Source organism: Xenopus laevis, chromosome 4L, assembly GCF_017654675.1.
Source record: "Xenopus laevis strain J_2021 chromosome 4L, Xenopus_laevis_v10.1, whole genome shotgun sequence".
Lineage (NCBI taxonomy): Eukaryota > Metazoa > Chordata > Amphibia > Anura > Pipidae > Xenopus > Xenopus laevis.
Window position 1 is genome coordinate 77523297 of NC_054377.1, and position 22708 is coordinate 77546004.

The following is a 22708-nucleotide window of genomic DNA, read 5'->3' on the forward strand; positions in this document are numbered from 1 at the left end:
GGCTTTGAGTTCTGCAGCAGCGGGAAGGGCAGTTGCTACACTCACTATGTCTCGATTCAAGAGAGGAGGGAAAGCTCCGGACCCGCTGTCCGGATTTCGAGCCCCCAAAGAACAAGAATCCGCTGTGCCTTTCGGACTAATCAAGGCGGCGCGGAAGAGCGGCCAGTTAAATCTATCAGCTAGAGGCCTGACTGAAGGTGAGGGTGTTGCCGCTCGTCACACATGGTTACAGGAGACTAAGGCTTCAGTTTTAGTAGTAGATTGGTGCCAATGGGACAAAAGGTTGTCAGTTTGTGTTCTGGTGATTCCTGACTGTGCCTAATCATGTTCCGCCCACATTTAATTGCACGACTGTGGGCAGTTGTTGCCCAACTCCCCCAAACTAGATGAGGGGCTGCTCACACCCAGTTCTTATATTTTTGTGTGCTGTTTATTATATTTTCAAAGACGCATTACTGTATCCTTTATATTGTGATTAGTGACGTTCGTCTGCTTGCATAGGCACCCACGTGTTCAGCAGGAAGTGTTTATACAAGAAGGAATCTGTCACGGAACCGCCTTGTTTGAAAGCTATTACACTGTTACTTGATCATTTTCAAATTGTGTATTACTTCCTGTTTGGTGGTGGTATTGCTCAGTGCTAGGCACCATGATGACTACACATCTACCCCTTGAATGCTACATGGGCCCCCAATTGTCTTGATCTACAATAGTATGTGTAGAAGGGAGTGCAGAGATTAGTATATCAATTAAACGTGGTTTGTAAGATAGCAGCAGCATTTCGTGGCTTTATTACATATTGATAAATATATCTCTTTATTTGAGGTATTTTTGTGAGATTCTCTAGCTGCCCATAAGAGAGACACGTTCAGATTCAGGGAGATTAGTCTCCCAGCGACAAATCTCCTTTCCATCGGGGCGATTAATCTCCCAAACTGCCTACCCGCTGGCTAGAATGCAAATCGCTGGCGGGATGGCACCTGGAGCTTTTTTTTTTTTTACAAAGTCGCCCGAAGTTACCTCACAAGGAAACTTCAGGAGACTTAGGAAAATGTAGTGCTCAGAGTGCCAACCTGCAGGTGATTTGTGGCAATCGACTAATCGGGGAAATTAGTTTCCCGGCAACTAATCTCTTCTTCGAGGCAATTTATCTATCCGAACTGCCTTTCCACCGGCTAGAATGCAAATCGTCGGCGGGACGGCACTCGCAGCTCATCTTTTTCCAAAGTCGCCCGAAGTTGCCTCATGAGGCCAGGTGACTAATCTCCCCGAATCTGACCTTGTGTCTCTGCCCTAATACTCATTCATTTACAGTGTCAATATAGTGTAAATATCATTTTAGGTAGTCTTGCGGTTCCACATCTTGAATGCTGCCCATGGCCTCTATTAGTCTTCAGTAGTATGCAAAAAGGTGTCAGTGAGCCTTGTATAATAACATTTTAACTTGGCTAGTAAGATATCATTGGTATTTTAGGGTCTTAATGCATAAATATAATGTTACCTCTCAGACTGAAATTTTTCTGTTCACTGGTTTCCTTCTATGTTTAGGGAAGCAGGATTTTAAAAAGGTTGAATATTTAAAGGGGTTGTTCACCTTTAAACTAAAGATATTCTGAGACAGTTTGTAATTGGTTTTTCGTTTTTTAATTTTTTGTGTCCTTTCAGTTATTTAGCACTTCATACAGCAGCTCTCCAAGTTGCTATTTCCGCAATCTTGTTGCTAGGGTCCACATGCATTGATTTCAATTTGTGAATTGAATTTGAATAGGAGAGGGCCCGAATAGAAAGATGAGTAATTAAAAGCAGCAATAACATTTAATCTTGAATTTTATAAAAAAAACTAATATAATACAAAAAAAAACCCTATATTGTGTGTGTGTATAGTGGATCTTATCATGGGGACAAATGTCTAATGCTGCTTAATACAGTAGCTGTATTCTCACCTTTACATGTAATATTACAGTTGCCAATCATGCCAGCCGCCAAAAGACCTTCCCTAGTATTAACACCTGTGGCGCTCACGATATACAGTTAGGGTTAAATGTTATACAGGACAAGTAGTATTCTAGGACAGAAATTCAGGGTCCTTAGTAACAAATCCAAGTGTAAGTTGTTGGCCTTTCACATACAGGTCTGCATTATGGAAATGGTTTATTTTCTGAATACTGTACCGGTATTTATAATTATAGAAGTCTTTCTTCTCCAAATAGCACCCAACCACCAGAATATGGTTAACCAGTTTACCAGGTTGAGGTTTGGAAGATTGGAATACGAAATCAGGGTTACTAAATTCTTGCATCCTAAAATTTAGATCATATTTTGAACACAAAATTTTGCATTTATGCTGAACTGCGCACACAGTTTTTAAAAATATGCGCTCCAAAAGATTTTCTTTAACCCCCTCAAATAATTATGTAACTTTGTGTAATTTCAAAACCAAAAAATTTTATTTTGGTTCTTTTAAAATGTTTTTAGACACTGACTTTCAAACTGTGGGATGGCAGTGGCCTAGGGAGATCCTTTTAAAAGGTGACAGGGGTCACACATTCATTACCTTTGAAAACATTTAAAGGGGCTCACAAATGTATGTGAGCAGGAATGAACAGCAGGAAGTGAAGATGAACAAAATGAACATGGTTATGGTGCACAGCAGATCAAATTAACCTGGCCAATTCTGGAACTGAAAGGTATCCATAGTTCATGGATATCAATGGGGCACCAAGCACCTGCCAACTTTGTTTTGAACAACATTATTAGTATGTATAGGGCCAGCTTTAAAAATGCATGATAAGTTGAAAGCTGGTTACTGTTACTAATATAATTTTTTTTAACACACCTGTTAGTTCCTGTAAGCGTCTGGAGAATAAATGTGGATACCCCCCCAGAAGCGCATCAGAATGTGGATTTTGGTGGAAGTGACCGATGGTGGGAACAGACAGATCTCACTAAGTTAATTCTTGCTTCAAATAAACTTCAGGCACTCTCTGAAGACATCAGTCTTCTCCCTGCTCTTGTTGTGCTAGATGTAAGTTTTTGCCGAATGCATTTATTGTTTTTTTGAGTTATTCAAGGTGTTCATACATCAAACCATTCCCTAAATTCACTGCCAGAACTTTAACATAAAGGGGGTTAGTTATCAAAGGCCGACTTGTGTTTTCCTGCAAAATTAGAGTTTTTCAAGGGTAGTTTTCGGTCGAATTTTCGAGTTAAAAATTTTAAAAAAAAATCAAATTCTTTGAGATTTATTAAAGCTGGAAATAGCTTGAATCCAGAAATAATCCTGCTAAAATCTGTCAAGGTCATGGCAGACATCCCTTGAACCATTTGAAGATGTTAATAGCCTTTGTGATGTTCTGGGGGTTTTTTCCGTGGGTTTCACTCAAAAACTCGATTAATTTGAGCAATTAGTGTATCCTGCAGGAAACTTCATTAATCGAGTTATTGGGTTTTTAACCCTGAATTTACTGATTCATTTTTTCCATTCAGTTTTTTCATAAATTAGAAAACATTTGAGTTGTGAGCTCATTCAAGGTATAAAAAACCCCACAAACCTCTAAAACCTGACCTTTGATAAATAACTCCCATAATGTTACACCACTTACATTTTAAATCTATATGTCATCATCATTGTTTATTTATATAGCGCCGACAAGATACGCAGTGCTTATAACAAACAGGGAATAAATGGTGGATATCAAACAAGGGTTACAGAGTACAATAGGATTAGAGGACCCTACATGTGAAAGTTTACAAACTAAAGGTTAGGGTACAATTGAGACTGGACTTTAAAAACTATTTTGTGATTTATGATACAGCAATTATTGATTGATTAAGGTACATTGAATAAGCTTCTTTAAACAGGTGGGTCTTTAAGGAGCGCTTGAAAGTTTGGAAAGAAGGAGAAAGTCTGACAGCTTGAGGCAGAGAGTTCCAGAGAAAAGCAGAAGCCTGAGAGAAGTCTTCTAGACGAGAAAGGGCAGATGTGATGAGAGGAGAAGTGAGGCGAAGATCAGAAGCAGAGCAAAGGTTTCATGAAGGAGTGTATTTGGAGATCAGAGATGAAATATAGGGAGTGGCTTCATTATTACGGGCCTTGAAAGTGAGTGTTAGTAATTTGAATTTGATTCTAGAGGTAGCCAGCGAAGGGACATGCATATAGGAGCAGCTGATGTCAATCCCTGCACTGGCTTCCGTTACCTTTCAGAATCAAATTCAAATTAATGACACTGACTTTCAAAACACTTCATAACTCTGCCCCATCCTACATCTCTGAACTCATCTCTATATACTCACCCAACCGCTTACTACGCTCCTTTACTGACCTGGTACTCAACTCTTCTCTCATTACCTCCTCACATGCTCGCATTCAAGACTTTGCAAGGGCTGCACCCCTCCTCTGGAACTCTCTCCCACGGTCTGTCCGACTTTCTCCCAACCTTTCTGCCTTCAAGAAATCTCTTAAACGCACTTCTTTCGAGAAGCCTACCCTCACTCTGCTTAACTATCAAACGCAACACCACATACAGTACCACATTTCTCACCCAATTAATTCACCTTGTGTATGCCTATGCATAGGGCCTTCCTCACCTTTTTGTACCTGTATTGATTGTGATGTAGGTAATTCCGTATGTTCTATGTATATAATTCATGTGATTTAGTTGTATAATCACATTTACTTTACAGTGCTACGCAATATGTTGGCGCTATATAAATGCATGTTAATAATAATAATAATAATGTTGAGCGGCGTGATAGATGAATGAGTCTAGCAGCCACATTTAGAACAGATTGGAGTTGTAAAAGGTGACTTGTTGGAATACCTGCAAGGAGTAGGTTGCAGTAATCAAGGCGGGAGATGATGAGCAACTGAATCAGTGTTTTAGTTGATTCTGAACTGAGATATGGTCGTATTTGTGCATTGTTGTGCAGTTGAATACGACAAGATTATGCAAGTGTTTGAATTTGTGGTGAAAAAGACAGATATGAGTCTAATGGTGGCCATACATGGAGATGTCGCCAAACGAGCGGATCTCCCTCTGATATGCCCACCTTGAGGTGGGCAATATCGGGCTGATCCGATCGTGGGCCCTAGGGCCCAAAGATCGGATCCTAGTGAACGGGCGGTCGGATCGCGGGACCGCATCAACGAACAGATGCGGCTGCGATCTGACGGGATTTTTAGTCCCTTCCGATCGAGATCTGGCCACCTTAACTCCTAGGCAGCGTGTCTGTGTGGTGGAATGAAATGTGTTGGTATTTACTGTGAGTAATATCTGAGGGACAGGTAAAGATCTTGGAGGAAATATGAGTTCTGTTTTTGAGAGGTTCAGTTTCAGGTGGCGCTGTGACATCCAGGAGGAGACAGCAAAGAGACAATCTATAATTTGGGAAAGGACAGAATTAGAAAGATCAGGAGTAGACAAGTAGAGTTGTGTGTCATCAGCATAAAGGTGATACGAAGTTCAAATGACTGAATACGTTTTGAGGAACTCCGAAAGAGAGAGGCAATGTAGTAGAAGTAGAGTTAAAGAAGGCAACTTTAAAGGAACGGTCAGACAGATAAGATGTAAACCATTCAAGAACAGTTTCACGAATGCCAGCAGAGTATAGAATGTCTAGGAGGAGTGTGTCATCTGTGTCAAAGGCTGCAGAGAGATCTAGAAGGATGAGTATGGAATAGTGACATTTAGACTTTGCCAGTAGAAGATCATTGGTTACTTTGGTGAGTGCAGTTTCAGATGAGTGTGATGGGCGGAAGCCAGAGGTCGAGAAGGGAGTTGTGGGCAAGATGTGGATCAGGCGTTTGTAAACAAGCCTTTCTAGTAATTTGGATGTGAATGGAAGAAGGGAAACCGGACAATAGTTAGCGGGAGAGCTGGGATCAAGGGAAGGTTTTTTGAGGATAGGAGTGATTAGTGCTTGTTTGTATAAGATGGAAAAGTACCAGTAGAGAGTGAAATATTAAATAGGTGGGTAAGTGCAGGAGAGAGTGTATCAGAGATTGGATAGAGGAGGCGAGAGGGTATGGGGTCAAGGAAACAGGTTGTGGGTTTTGAGCAGGCTAGAAGTTTGAGATTGTTGTCAGATGGAATGCTCAGCCTAATGAGATCGTTTTTTTCATTAAAGAAATGAGAAAGATCTTGGGCAGTTACATTAATGGGTGGAGGGGGGCATAGGAGTGAGTTAAATGTGGCAAACAGTCGCTGTGGTTTAGAGGACAGAGTGGAGATTGAAGAAGAGAAGTATTGTTCTTTAGCTAATGATAGAGCTCGATTGTAGCAGGTGAGCATGAATTTCAAGTGGATGAAGTCAGGATCAGTTTGTGACTTTCTCCACCATCGCTCAGCTGATCTACTGCATCTTCTGAGGTACCAGGTTACACCAGTATGCCAGGGTTGGGGTTTATCTGGTTGGCTGTGACGGGTGGTAGAAGGTGCAAGGGAGTCAAGTGCTGTTGAAAGGGCATTGTTGTAGAGAGAAGCTGCCATATTTGGACAGGAAATATTGTTAATATGAGAGATGTGTTGTGCTGATATTGTTAATATTTGTTGTGGATTGAAGGCGTTAAGGTTTCTGTATGTGTGGGTAGAGAGAGATGGTTGTGATAGTGCAGGTGAAAGTGTTATCTGAAAGGAGAGTAGGTGATGGTCAGATGGGGGGTAAGAAGAGTTCGTAAGGTTGAATGGGCGGCACGAGTGGCAGAATATAAGATCAAGAGCATGACCCTCGATGTGGGTAGGTGAGTCGGTCCACTGAGAGAGACCAAATGAAGTTGTTAGAGAGAGGAGTTTAGAGGTGGCAGGAGGAGCAGAGTTGTCAATGGGGATGTTGAAGTCACCTAAAATGAGAGCAGGTGTCTCGCTGGTGAGAAAATATGGAAGCCAAGCAGCAAAGTGATCCAAGAAAGTAGAGTAGGGACCAGGGGGGCGATATATGACAGCAACACGCAGAGAGATTGGAGAGAACAAACGTATGCTGTGGACTTCAAAAGAAGTGAAGGAGAGAGAAGTTGGTGTGGTTAGATTTTGAAACCTACATTTGGGGGAGAGAAGAAATCCTACCCCACCGCCATGACGCCCATCTGGTCTAGGGATATGACCAAGTGAGAAGCCGCCATAGCAGAGGGCAGCAGGTGAAGCAGTGTCTGTGGGAGAGAGCCATGTTTCAGTGATGGCCAGAAGGTGAAGGGATTTGGATATAAAGAGATCATGGACTGCTGTGAGTTTATTGCAGATTGACCGTGCATTCCAGAGTGCACATGAGAAAGACAGAGAGAGTGATGCCTTTATGTGAATAAGGTTTGCAGGATTAGAAGTGTGTGAAGTTTTAGAGACTACATTGTCAGATGCCTGAGAGTGGGAATAGGGGAGGGGAGGAAAGAGTGAGTGGGACCAGGGTTTGGGGAGCTGCAAGTAACAGTAATAATGAAAGTGAGACAAGGTGTGACATAGATTTGACAGTGTGAGCATTGTATTGTTTGATGGGTTGAGAGGGGATAAGAGATTTAACAATACAAGACTAGAATATTTAGATATTAGTGATTCCAAGATCCTACTCACTATTCCATGTGAGTTTATTAAGCAGTGAACTTTTATCTATCAGAAATTGAATGTTACACGACACATGACTGGTGACCATGGGAAAATAGTGTTGCAGATTTTTCACATGCCGCCAAAAATTACCCTCTCTGTCTAATATGTTGGCACTACATCTACTACAGTTCTTTATTCAGTCCCCTTTTTAGCAACTCTTGGGGGGCTTCCAAACATATACTTTTTGAATCTCCTTTCACGTCACTTCATTTAACTCTGTTTGCATCCAGTAAGCTTTATGAAAAAGGTGATCCAAGCTGTATATGCAAACATCTTAAGTGCAAGTTTTTGGAAAGGCTGCTATCTTAGCACTTTTAAAAAAGATCAGAGTAATATGCACTCACCAGATGCTGTGGTTTGCCTTTTGTCTGCTACAATTTAAAATTTCAAATACTTATTATTTACATTTTCTGTATTCAGAATAATGTGGCTGAACTGTATATTACAGGAGATTTATTTTGTTATTACAGTAAATTATTGCTCTACCTCCTAATCTAAGATGATCTTGTACTCTTTGTACCAGCCAGTGGCTGGTACAAAGAGTACAAATGCAATTAAACATCTAGGCTCCCTTTAGTTTTGTCTGATCAAAATGTACCGTAACTTGCTTTAGCATTGTTGCTATTTTTTCTTATGTGGATAGAACCTTAAAGAAACAGTAACGCCAGAAAATGAAAGTGTTTTAAAGGAATGACAGTACGGAATACACAATATATAACAGATACATTCTGAAAAATCCCATTGTATAATACATAGTATATCTGTTATGCCTTGTGTATACAGTGCCTTTTATCCCTTTTCAGTTTTGAATGGCTGCCTCAATGGCTACACAGCAGCTTGTTTATATAAACTATTGTAGACTTTCTGAAACAAACACACCAGTTGTACCAGTGCAGCGCAATCTGCACATTATATTTTCATCACTTTAATATTTTTTTGGTGTTACTGTTCCTTTAATCATGATCAGAGCTTTATTTAAGTCCCTCCAGCTTGTGGAACACAACTACATGTGATGTCACCAGGGCCGCCGTTAGAAATCACGGGGCCCCGTACATCAACATTTTTTGCGGGCCCCCAAGCCTCACCCCACACCACAGTTAAAAGACCACACAGACATCAGCGCTAAAAAGGCTAAATTCCCCCACACACCACTTATAAAAAGCCATTGATGGTCAGGGCCCCCCTATAAGTTAAAAAACTGTGGTGCAAGGGCCCCTCATAATTTTTTTTATTTTATTTTTTAAAACTGGCGCCAGGGACCCCCATAAAAGTATTTTTTTTTTAAATAATTTGTGGTCAGGGCCTCCCATAAGTTGAAAAAAAAAATGTTGGCGTCAGGGTCTGAGGCCCCACCCATTGGTGGCAGGGCTTTAATAAAATAATACATTGGTGGCTAGGGCTTTAAAAAAAATAAATAAAGAAACACACATTGGTGTTCAGTAGTATTGAACTTGTGGCAAACAAGTTTGACTTCAAGTTCGGCTCTTTTCGTGACTTTGTGGCTTTCCAGCTGCTTCAGGAGTTCAAGATCTGCTTTTTTCGTGAGTTTGGGTCTTTCTGTGGCTTTAGGACTGCCAAGGGGGTTCCGGCTATTTATATAACTGCAGCACAGCCGAACCCCCTTTAGGCCCGGGCCCAGTACACTTGTACCCCCTGTGCCCCCCTGATGGCGGCCCTGGATGTCACTTCCTCCATGCATGCCACAATGTGCCTGATGACCCCTCTTCTTTCTAAAAAAAAATATTGAACATATAGGCACACACACACATTGGAACGTTGGAACAAACTGTGAAGCTCTTAAAACATGCTGTGATTTGGAACAAACTGTGTATGCCATTGCAGAGTGGGACTGCCTTGTGTCAGCAGTAAGGAGTTTGTTTTCCTGTATCCTGTAAAACTGCAAACCGGTGAGGTTTTCATTAGTTACTGACTGTTATAGCACAGAACTTGTGCCTGTTTAAGTTTGTATGGTTTCAACAATAAACCCCAGGCAGGAGCCTGTTCAATTTTTGTTGCAAACCTAAGCCTCCTGTCTCATTAGTAAGAACTGTTTTACCTGAGCCCTACCCGCTGTTATGAGCAATTCCCCACAAAAAAAAAAAAAAAAAAAAAAAAATATATATATATATATATATATATATATATATATATATATATATATATATATATATATATATATATATATATATATTATCAAAACAGGGGGGTTGTGGGAGCACTCTAAAGGCTTTAAAGTATATATATATATATATATAAGTATAATAAATGCTATTGCATATGTACCCTAATAGGGGTTATTTTGTTACAAAGTTATGATCATAAAATTGATAAGCCACCATACCACGTCAAGGTAAACCCCGAATGGCGGTCCCTAACTTGTTTTATTTTTTATGTGCATTTTAGCATTACCTGTAATCTAGCCCTCAGTGAAAAAACAGCGTTCAACGGACATTGATTACAGGTAATGCTAAAATGCACATAAAATATAAAACAAGTTAGGGACCGCCATTCGGGGTTTACCTTGACGTGGTATGGTGGCTTATCAATTTTATGATCATAACTTTGTAACAAAATAACCCCTGTTTTGGGTACATATGCAATAGCATTTATTATACTTATATATATACTTTAAAGCCTTTAGAGTGCTCCCACAACCCCCCTGTTTTGATAGTGTGTGTGTGTGTGTGTATATATGTGTGTGTGTGTGTGTGTGTGTGTATATATATATATATGTGTGTGTGTGTGTATATATATATATATATGTGTGTGTGTATATATATATATATATATATATATATATATATATATATATATATATATATATATATATATATATATATATATATATATATATATATATATATATAAATGAGAAAGAAGAATAAGGACCGCACAAGCTCACCGTTTTCCCCACGGTTCAGGTGCTCAGTCTCACAGTGTCCCCACTGTGGATGCAGCAAAGATTCAAAGAAGCAGACGGCACTTCTGAAAATGGGGTTTATTGGAGTACCTGCTGGTGACACCTTACGCGTTTCGGGAGTTATCCCTTAATCATAGGTAAGCAGTACACTTGTTACAGCTGGGTTACTTATACACAAGGTATTAGTGCCCTCTAGTGGGCTTACATCATAGGTAAGCAGTACACTTGTTACAGCTGGGTTACTTATACACAAGGTATTAGTGCCCTCTAGTGGGCTTACATATGTAAGCCCACTAGAGGGCACTAATACCTTGTGTATAAGTAACCCAGCTGTAACAAGTGTACTGCTTACCTATGATTAAGGGATAACTCCCGAAACGCGTAAGGTGTCACCAGCAGGTACTCCAATAAACCCCATTTTCAGAAGTGCCGTCTGCTTCTTTGAATCTTTGCTATATATATATATATATATATATATATTATATATATATATATATATATATATATATTTTGCTGGTCTCTTTTGTACTATGTCAATTATTTACCTTGGCGGTGTGCGGCCCCACAGGAACTTTTTATATATATATATATATATATATATATATATATATATATATATATATATATATATATATATATATATATATATATATATATATATATATATATATATATATATATAAATAGAGAAGAGATTGCGGCACTCACAGGGTTTGTCGTGAAAAAGCAAAAACGTTTTATTAGCCTCAACGTTTTGATCCCCCACAGGGATCTTCGTCAGAAGTAGAGTACAAACAAACATACAGAACCCCCATCACCCCACCAGTAATAAAGCCTTGAAATGGCCCCCAAATCAGTTGCTAGGCAACCATCAATGCGTCCGTGTTGGGCAATAAAAGGTACTAACTTATAGTGTATCAAAGAGAGCTTATAAAAGAAAGTTACCATAGGGGTGTGGAAAACCGAGAGAGCACAGAAGATAAAGGATAGATCCGCAGTTATACAAGGGCACCGTGCCAGGAACAAGGACACTCCCCCAACTACGGTCACTGTCCAAGCATACCAGCGACGGGGTTACCGACCTATCACAGCGCCTTTGGTGGGTGTGCGAAAGGACACACCGGATCTCCGTATACCTGCATTGCTGAGCCCTAAGATTGTGTGTCAGACATGCCCATATGCACGCAGAGCCAAAGACACGATCGCTGCCGCAGCTGTTCACAGTGTCACATATCCTGCGGTCCCTTATCCGGGAGTTAATCACCAATCTGCGTTGGAGTATAAAAACATTTTTAAATACACGGAGTAAACCACGCTTAAGGTGGAAAGTAATTAGCTGGGCGCTGCAAATACCCAACAAGGAGTAAGCAGTCATAGGAAGTAGGGGTTAAAACTTGTCAAAGTAGGAAAAAAGACATAGCGAGCTGAAAGAATAAGGGTTACACTACATGATATTTTAATTACTTTTAAAACACTTTCATTTTTTGTTGTTACTTTTCCTTTAAATAGCACTCAAAGGAAAAAAAGTTGCTCGAATTAAAAAGGTTTTGCATTTTGTAACAGTTTTTCCCCCCACAATCTTGAAAATTGTTAATATTGTTAATATGTTAATTCAATATGGAAACAAAATGTTTATTTTATTTTACATTTCTCTTTTCATAGATACATGATAACCAGATTGCATCACTCCCTTGTGCTATAAGAGAACTTACAAACCTCCAAAAGCTAAATATCAGGTAATAATTATCTTATTGTAGCTGCACTAATTCATCTTGTGCTTTTCAGTCTTCTATGCCTGATGCTAAATGCTAGGTAATGAATTATGTTTTTCTCCTACTACTAGTCACAATAAAATTAAGCAACTGCCAAATGAACTACAGCATTTACAGAACTTGAAGAGCTTTCTTCTTCAGCACAATCAATTAGAAGAATTACCAGACTCAATCGGACACCTAAGCATTTTGGAAGAATTAGTAAGTGTATTTAATGTAGTTCTATTAATTAACTATGGCCAATTGTGTTCCAGCAGACCACAATGCAAAGGGGTTATAGCATAGAGTCAATTATTTATCATAAAAAATTTCAAACAATTTTTAAAGATAAAATTTAATTTCATACACTTGGATCTACCAAACTGTGTTACCAAGGACATATAGTTAAATTGATACTGACGCGTTCCTATAAAAATCATAGGAATGTGTCAGTATCAAGTATGTGCTGCACCCAGAATAGTTCCCCTCAAAGCCCTCCTCAGTCACTCCAGCTTTTATAGATTACATTTTTGGCTAAGTAACTATACTGAAAACATTTTTTTATTTTGCACAGCCCATCTATTTACCTAGTTTTTATACTGAACAATTCCTTTAAGGACAGTTCTAGTTGAGCTTCCTTCTTAGTTAAGTCTATTAAAAAGTAAGCATTCATTAAATGTTTCCTCAGTTGTGTATACGAAAGAAAACAATCGATTTCCCTGTTCTTATCAACCAATTTACTTCATTGTTGTATCAAAGGCCACACCCCAACTTGATCAGTATTCTTTAATATTTATATATTTAAAAATAAACAGGATTTATTTTATTCTTAGCTGTGATTTAGTTTTCAGTTCTTTGTTTTAGCTTGTCTTTAGCTCTGTCTTGTAAAAGACAGAGAAGTTTGTTATAGGGATGGACTGGTTTATCATGTTAAAAAATATATTCCATATGTTAAATAAACATATATTATATCACAATTACACACATATAATCGGTGTATATTTGTCTTGTGATAGAAATCATGCTTGATGACAGATAATGAGAATCCTTGACTTAATATCTCAAGTCAAGGATTGCAAATATAATACTATGTTATTACGAATCTCTTTTGCTCTGAACTAAAAACCGTTATATATATTATGTATTATGAATTGTATATTCTATATATATATATATATATATATATATATATATCTTCATAATATGTATTTTTATCATTATTACTTACAGGATGTTTCCAACAACTGTTTAAGGAGCGTTTCAAGCAGTGTCGGTCAACTTACTGGTCTTGTTAAATTTAACCTGTCCTCTAACAAACTGACGGCCCTACCTACAGAAATTGGAAAAATGAAAAGTAATTTTTTTTTCTCTGTTATATGGTTAACGCATAGGAAGTTATAATTTTATTATTTTAAAATCTCAGGTCTTGTACTCAGGTCTTCAGTCAGCACTAATAATCTGCACTTAAACAAATTGTTTCTAATAACCATTTCTAATGCTTCAAAATGTCATTAGAGATTTTTTTCTGTAGTGGAATGAGGATTTTTTTTCTCGGCTAGTATATTCACATTTTCAGTTTCCAGTCAGTTATTTTACAATTTCCAGTAACAGCTTTATCTGCAGAAATTAGTTGTAGTGAGTAAGGAGCAAAGCAGAGGCAGAAATAAGAGATTATAGGATTTCTTTGGGGGCCGAAGTGAAGCCGGACTCTCTAGTCTCTGGAATACCAGAGAGACTGGAGATGATTGAATAACAAATAGCATTACACGTGGAAAAACAGGTGTATATATCATTCAGATGGTTTTTCAAGTGTTTCAGACTTTTTTACTGTAAAAAACTACAGTTAGGCCCATAAATCTTTGGACACATTCAACTTTTTTCTAATTTTGATTCCACAATGAATTTTAAATGAAGCAATTCAGATGCAGTTGAAGATTGCATGAAAATGTGAGGAACTTAAGCCTTTTTTAACACAATTAAATTAATTTAAGGGGCTCAAAAGTAATTAGACAAATTAAAAAACTGAAAATAATTTTTTTTTCTAATACTTGGTTGAAACCCCTTTGCTGGCTGCAGATTTTCATCTTTAATTCAGTGGGTTGAACAAAAAGATTTTGACTTTTTCAGTCAAAAGTTGGACTGAAAAAAAGTTGATTCAAAGGCTATTTCATGGGCAGGTATGGGCAATTCCTTCATTATTTCATTATCAATTAAGGAGATAAAAGCCCTGCAGTTGATTTGGGGGACTTGTACGTGGATGATTTTGCTGTGAACAGACAGCACGCGGTCAAAGGAGCTCTCCATGCAGGTGAAACAAGCCAAGCTGCAATAACAGAAAAAAACCATCTGAGAAATTGCTACAATATTAGGAGTGGCAAAATCTACAGTTTGGTACATCCTGAGAAAGAAAGCACTGGTGAACTCGGCCACGTAAAAAGACCTGGACGTCCATGGAAGACAACAGTGGTGGATGATCGCAGAATCATTTCCATGGTGAAGAGAAACCCCTTCACAACAGCCAAACAAGTGAACAACACTCTCCAAGTGGTAGGCGTATTGATATCCAAGTCTACCATAAAGAAAAGACTGCATGAAAGTAATTACAGAGAGTGCACTGCAAGGTGCAAGCCACTCATAAGCATCAAGAATAGAAAGGCTATATTGGACTTTGCTAAAACAACATCTAACAAAGCCAGCATAGTTCTGGATAACATTCTTTGGACAGATGAAACCAAGATCAACCTCTACCAGAATGATGGCAAGAAAAAAGTACGAGAAGGAGTGGAACAGCTCATGATCCAAACATACCACATCTCTATAAAACATGGCGGAGACAGTGTGATGGCTTGGGCATGCATGACTGCCAGTGGCACTGGGACACTAGTGTTTATCCATGATGCGACACAGGACAGAAGCAGCCAAATGAATTTGGAGGTGTTCAGAGACATACGGTCTGCTCAAATCCAGCGAAATGCAGTCAAATTGATTGGGAGACAGTTTCATAATGACCCAAAACATACAGCCAAAGCAGGAGTTTATTAAGGCAAAGAAGTGGAATATTGTTGAATGACCATGTCAGTCACCTGGTCTGAACCCTATTGAGCATGCATTTCACTTGTTGAAGACTAAACTTCAGACAGAATGGCCTACAAACAAACAGCAACTGAAAGCTGCTGCAGTAAAGGCCTGGCAGAGCATTAAAAAGGAGGAAACCCAGAATCTGGTGATGCCCAAGAGTTCAAGACTTCAGGCTGTCATTGCCAGCAAAGGGATTTCAACCAAGTATTAGAAATGAACATTTTATTTTCAGTTTTTTTAATTTGTCTAGTTACTTTTGAGCCCCTTAAATGAAGAAATTGTGTTAAAAAAGGCTTTAGTTCCTCACATTTTTATGCAATCTTCAACTGCATCTGAGCTGTTTTATTTAAAATTCATTGTGGTAATGTACTGAACCAAAATTAGAAAAAAAGTTGTCTCTGTCCAAAGATTTATGGGCCTAACTGTATTTATGACATTCTTTAAAATTATTATTGCCGTTTATGACACATTATCTTAAATATGTACCTAATAATTCCTTCAGATCTCAGACAACTGGATTGCACTTCTAATCTCCTGGAAAATGTTCCTGCATCAGTTGCAGGAATGGAATCTCTGGAACAGCTCTACTTAAGACAAAATAAACTGACCTATCTGCCAGAACTCCCCTTCCTCACCAAGCTGAAGGTGTTTTTTATCATTTGAAAATTTGGAATTCATATCATGAAGCAGAATATTGTAACTTTTAATTGGTATTTGGAACTATAAAACAATTACTAAGTATACTGTATGTGTTTATATGAATTACGATACAAATAGGGAGATTTATGATGTATTTTTAAAAAGAAAATACATTTTAAATTAAAGTAATGTGTACTCTATTCTACATTTAAGGATATCATATGGTGTGCAAAATAAGTCTTTTAAGAGAAGAATAGAGGTAATGATGTTACACTTTTGTTATCATTTTTGCCATTTATAGCTGACAGAAAAAAACATGGTCTTCCAAATCACTTGACTGGAAACCTGATATCCAGAATGCTCCGAATTAAAGGAAGGCTATCTCCCATAAAATCCATAGAGAATTAAGTTCTGGTTATCCAAATTATGGAAAATGCCCTTATCCAGAAATCCACAGGCCCAAGCATTCTGTATAATAGATTCTATACATATAAGCAAGTTGCCAGAAAATAGAATTATAGTGTAACAAGCATACATAACATGACATTTGCTAGCATAGTTTTATAGGAGAATGCCTATACTACAAACATTATTATGTTAAGTCTTTGAAAAGGCAATAAGCAAGCTAAAGGTGTAGTCAGATATCGCCTGAAACAGGGAATAGAAAAGTATTCAAGCTAGAGAATGCAAAGGAATAGGGAAATAATTGTACTTTTACCTCTTTAATATTTAAGAAAGAGAAAATGAAACCTGTAAGGGTCCAGCCATATTATTATTTTTATTGTCTCTTAATATGAATATGAAGTTTCTGTGATTAGTCTGAAACAGTTGATTTAAATGTTCAAAATAATTATTGTCTGAATTTTATTCTTTAGGAATTGCATGTTGGTAACAATCAGATACAAACACTGGGCCCTGAACATCTACAGAATTTGAGCTCCTTAAGTGTCTTAGAGCTCAGATATAACAAACTGAAGGTCTTGCCTAAAGAAATATCATTGCTAAAAGGATTAGAGCGACTAGATCTGAGTAATAACGATATTGGAAGGTAAGATTGCAAGCTTTAATTATACATTAATTCTAGGGATACCATTAAGTGAAGTACTTGAAGGCCAAAGGACATAAATATTTGTGGGACCCGAATTGCCCCAAAAGTACTGAAAAAAATGTATTAACTGCTGTATATCCATATTTTTAGCTAAACAGTCCCATTAGATTGCCGTCCTATACCTGCTGTATCCATGATAATTCCACACCTCACATTTCCATGAATCAAATCTCTTCTTCTTGACAATGTATTCCTCTGTATGTATTAAAATGCTCTATGTTTGCTCAGGTGAAGTAAGCCATAGCAATCGATAACAGTGTTTTCCTCAGGAAAAAAAAATGTCCGGGCGGGCAAAAAAGATGGCAAATGGGGACTAAAAAAACCCAAACCTATTAATTTCCTCCTCAATCCTTGAAGAGGAACTGGTTTTATAGAAGACGGTACGACTTTCTGCTTAAGCTATACACCAAGCAGCCCTAGCGGCTTCTGTTATGGGTTTTTTTTTTATTGATGTGCGAGTGGATAGGAGTCGGGTGGCTGTAAAAAAAAAAAAAAAGTTCCGGGTGATTCACCTGCCAAAAATGCCCATGGGATGCGTGCTTTTAAACAGGTGATCAGTTAACGCTATGTGTTATTGCAGTTAGGCCTTTTTTATGCATTATGAAATGTGCCTGCACCAATAGAAAGCTTGGTTTACCTGTGAAATGCTAACAATAATAATCAAAAAGGTATAGTTTCCATATGTCAGAGCTTTCTTTTGAAAATTCTTAGCTTTAAAATCAGAAGAAACCTATCTTTAATAAAATGTGAAAGCAAAGGTAAAATTGTGTTTGTTAGGAATAATTGTAAATGTAATTATGTTGAGAAAATACTATCCCAGTATTTAAGTGCAATCTGAAATGTCATATTTAAATTTTTTTTTTTTTTTTTAGTTTACCTGATACACTTGGAAGCCTTCCAAATTTAAAATCTCTTCAGCTGGACGGCAACCCCTTGAGAGGTATTCGAAGAGACATTCTAAATGTATGTAAGCTTTATATAGTGAATTTTCATTTGATCATATTTTGTTGTAATTTTTAATGAACAATGTTTCTGACTTTTCTCTTATTAATTATAAAATACAGCCATTGTATAGTCTGCATGTTTTTAGTATTACTTCCATTACAAGCTTCCATTGTAATATAATAACTTTCATTTGCCAAAGCAAACTTGCTACAGCCACCTGCATTTTGAGTCCAATTGCTTGCATAACTTGAATGGCTTAATCATGTATTATGGTTGGTGGTTGACCCACCTGCATGTTCCACTGTTATTAAGTTGAATTTTCCACCTGTTCAAACACTACTTTGCCAAAAAAATGGATATTTGTCTCATACAGAGACTTATGTAATTGTTATTGGTTGTGGAGAGTCTGCATTTGTGGAAGGGCAACAAGTTTTTATGGATGGCAGAAAGCAGGGAGGTGCACTGGGTAGTGAGCATAAAATTTAAAGTGCTTCTTCTGCCTTCCCAGTCTGCAGTGCATCTCTCTTCATTCTATTATGAGTAAGACATGGTTTGCTTAGGGGTGCTTCAAATCCAAATTCACATGTGTTCATGTGTAGGTATGCCTTTGTAGTCAGTGATCTTATAAAACCCACATTTAGTATCTGATTTGTTAATTGTGCTTATAACAAAACATTAAGGAGGCATTAAATATTAAGGATAGTATTGAATTAGAGAGGATCCAGAGAAGCTCAACTAAGCTGGTAAAAGGTATGGAAAATCTCAGCTATTCGTAAAGACTGCCAAAGTTGGAGATGTTCATGCTGGAGAAGAGGCACTTAAGGGGGATATGATAACTATGTATAAAAATATAAGGGGATCATATAATAATCTATCTAATGCTTTATTTACCTGTAGGTCTATCCAGCTGACAAGAGGTCACCATTCTGATTTTTCATAAGGGATTTTTTTTACAGTGAGAGCTGTAAAGATGTGGAATTCTCTCCCTGAATCAGTCATACTGGCTGATACATTAGATAGCTTTAAGAAGAGGTTGGATGGCTTTTTAGTGAGGGAATACAGGGTTATGGAAGAGTACAAGTTGATCCAGGGATTGGTCCAATTGCCATCTTGGAGTTAGGAAGGAATTTTCCCCCCTCTGAGGCAAATTGGAGAGGCTTCAAATGGGTTATTTTTTGCCTTCCTCTGGGTCAACTAGCAGTTATATAGGTTACAGGTTATATGTAGACTTTAAAGGTTGAAATTGATGGATGTGTGTCTTTTTTCTGCCTAACTTACTATGTTACAAGGTAATGCATTCTTTTATAATTTCATGTTTTTATTTCAGAAAGGAACGCAAGAACTTCTGAAGTATTTAAAAGGCAGAGTCCAAACCCCAGGTAAACTGTTTATACAACCAAACACAAATGTTTTGTTATACAGGAATAATTTTATATAATGAAATTATGTAATGAAGACATGTTAATAAGAACAAGTTAGGTTTTATTTGCCAGACATAATCAAAAATCTCTAGATCAGAAGGACATTTAGGATATTAATATGGTGTTATATAGCTTAAATAAGGGCTCACATGCTTAGCTTGAGTTTGTTGTTTTATTTATCTAGGGATACTCGTGTACACAGAGATGGAAACTTCTCATTGTACATTAAAAGTACAGCATGGGGGGCATAAATGCAAGCATCAAATAAGGAATACAAAAAAAGTACACAATTATATTAAAGGTGAAGTTCCAGATGTTAAGAGACAAAAAAGATGCAGTGCAAAAAGGAAACCGGTCTTTGCTGTGCAGACAGAAATAGGACCATTGTAAGTGTCAGGCCATTGACTCATAAGTGCTACTATTTTTAACAGGCTGTTCATACTAAAAAATGGCTCACATTTTTAAAATGATAAGGGTATTTAGGTCAACAGCATCAAAAATAAAGAAAGTTTTTTAGATGCAAGATTGTATGTCAGATCCAATAAGTTTTTGCTTGGTTGTATTGCTCTTTAGATATGACAACACAAGAAGCTGCAAACCCTCCTGACACTGCTATGACTTTGCCAAGTGACTCTGTTATCAACGCACATGCTATTATGACACTCAAAACACTTGAGTATTGGTAAGTGTAAGAAGTACTCTATGTACTTTGATATGACTATTGTACTATTGTCCTACCTATTTAGCTTTTTCATTTTCATCACTTTATAATCAAAATTTACCATGTATTAACATTGTTATCCATGATCATGGAACATATTCTGGAACAGGACTGTATATAATTTTACAAATATGGTAGCAAAGGCTGCAACATAATTTAGAATTATGTTGCAGCCTTTGTCACTTCAGCAACTTTTAAATTGGCCATACAAAGGAACGTTTTGGCTGCTGAATCAGCCAACCTTATTTAAGTAGGCAGCCTGTTAATTTGTATATGGGGTCATAATGAGGGTCTCTACAGTTAATAAAGGGTCTTAAGATATTGATCAGAAAGGCTAAAATATTTAGAGGGCATGATCCAAATCAGAGTGTGGTTGAAATCCTTTTCCTACATATTTGCAAGGGCCCAATATATGTGATCCATTAGTTGACTAGAAGAAATAGAATACAGATCTAACTTTCCTGTATTTAATGGGAAGTTCACTTTTACATTTATATTTATTATTTTATAGATATTTATAGTAACTTTGCGCTTGGTCATAATTTAACACACCTTTCTATTTTTTTAATTTCTATGCTGCTTTTAAATATGTGGTCTGGATGTCAGTGTTGCTGACTCCAGCAACCAAATAACAAACTAATTCCATTGAAGCATAACTATATAATTGTTTTTATTTTTATTGAGTGTTAGTTCCTCTGCTATGCTTTGATTTTCATTTAAAATATGCCCTATCACCGAGATAACTTTGAATTTAAAACTTGAACGCAACAGAACAAACAAAATGCATAAAAATGAAGACCAGTTGCAAATGGTCCTAGAATTCTGTTGTCTGCAACACAGGATAAAAGAAGTAATTTTATGGTGAAAATCAATTTTTTTTGGTCAATGGTTTATTGCGTAAAGAACAGAGTACAGTACACATGCAATATACCAATAGAGTATGATACACTTCGGATTGGGCTCGGGTTAAGCAGGGACCATTAAATCAGGTATAAAGAAAACGGGAAAAAACCCAATATTTATTGTTATAGTCATATGAAAAAGTTTGGGAACCCCTCTCAGCCTGCATAATAATTTACTCCACTTTCAACAAAAAAGATAAGTGGTATGTATTTTAGTTCCAGGGAACATCTAATTACTGGGGTGTTTTCTGAACAAAGATTTTTAGTGAAGCAGTATTCGGTTGTATGAAGTTAAATCAAATGTGAAAAACTCGCTGTGCACAAATTTGGGTACCCTTGTCATTTTACTTTTAATTTGAATGCATGTAACTGATCAATACTGATTACTGGCAACACCAAATTGGTTGGATTAGCTTGTCAAGCCTTGAACTTCATAGGCAGGTGTGTCCATTCATGAGAAAGGGTATTTAAGGGGGCCAATTGCAAGTTGTGCTTCTGTTTGACTCTCCTCTGAAGAGTGACAGCATGGGATCCTCAAAGCAACTCTCAAAAGATCTGAAAGCAAAGATTGCTCAGCATCATGGTTTAGGGGAAGGCTACAAATAGCTATCTCAGAGGTTTAAACTGTCAGTTTCAACTGTAAGGAATGTAATCAGAAAATGGAAGGCTACAGGCACTGTTGCTGTAAAACCCAGATCTGGCAGGCCAAGAAACGTACAGGAGCGGCATATTGTGAGAATGGTTACAGACAACCCAAAGATCACCTCCAAAGACCTGTACAATTCAGCGCAATTTGCACAAAGAACATGTTTATGGTAGGGTGATGAGAAAGAATCACTTTCTGCACTCACGCCACAAACAGAGTTGCTTGTTGTATGCAAAAGCGCATTTAGACAAGACAAGCCACAGTCATTTTGGAACAAAGTCCTTTGGACTGATGAGACAAAAATTTAGTTATTTGGTCATAACAAAAAGCGATTTGCATGGCGGAAGAAAAAAAAACGCATTCCAAGAAAAACACCTGCTACCTACTGTCAAATTTGGAGGTTCCATCATGCTGTGGGACTGTGTGGCTAGTTCAAGGACTGGGGCCCTTGTTAAAATCGAGGAACAGATGAATTCAACCCAATATCAACAAATTCAGGATAATATTTAAGCATCAGTCACAAAGTTGAAGTTACGCAGGGGTTGGATATTCTAACAAGACTGACCCTAAACACACTTCGAAATCTACAAAGGCATTTATGCAGAGGGAGAAGTACAATATTCTGGAATGGCCGTCACAGTCCCCCGACTTGAATATTTTGTAGAATATATGGGATGATTTCAAGCAGGCTGTCCATGCTCAGCAGCCATCAAATTTAACTGAACTGGAGAATGTTCAAAAATACCACCATCCAGAATCCAGAGACTCATCAAGGCTGTAGGAGGCGTCTAGAGGCTGTTACATTTGCAAAAGGAGGCTCAACTAAGTATTGATGTAATATCTCAGTTGCGGTGGCCAAATTTATGCACCTGTCTAATTTTGTTATGATGCATATTGCATATTTTCTGTTAATCCAATAACTATGTCACTGCTGAAATACTGTTTCCATAAGGCATGTTATATATTAAAAGGAAGTTGCTACTTT

The 22708-nt window shown here is 37.6% G+C and overlaps 1 protein-coding gene across 1 annotated transcript in view; it reads left to right on the top strand.

Annotated features, from left to right (window-relative positions):
• Positions 1-22708, top strand: part of lrrc40.L (leucine rich repeat containing 40 L homeolog) — a 29423-nt gene continuing 6715 nt past the window's right edge. Inside the window, exons 1-10 of the mRNA NM_001092203.1 lie at positions 1-197; positions 2844-3025; positions 12175-12248; positions 12356-12485; positions 13494-13617; positions 15844-15986; positions 16856-17028; positions 17961-18051; positions 19361-19412; positions 20028-20136. Coding sequence (NP_001085672.1) covers positions 47-197; positions 2844-3025; positions 12175-12248; positions 12356-12485; positions 13494-13617; positions 15844-15986; positions 16856-17028; positions 17961-18051; positions 19361-19412; positions 20028-20136 — 1229 coding nt within the window. The 5' untranslated portion in view covers positions 1-46. The remainder of the gene's footprint in view (positions 198-2843; positions 3026-12174; positions 12249-12355; positions 12486-13493; positions 13618-15843; positions 15987-16855; positions 17029-17960; positions 18052-19360; positions 19413-20027; positions 20137-22708) is intronic.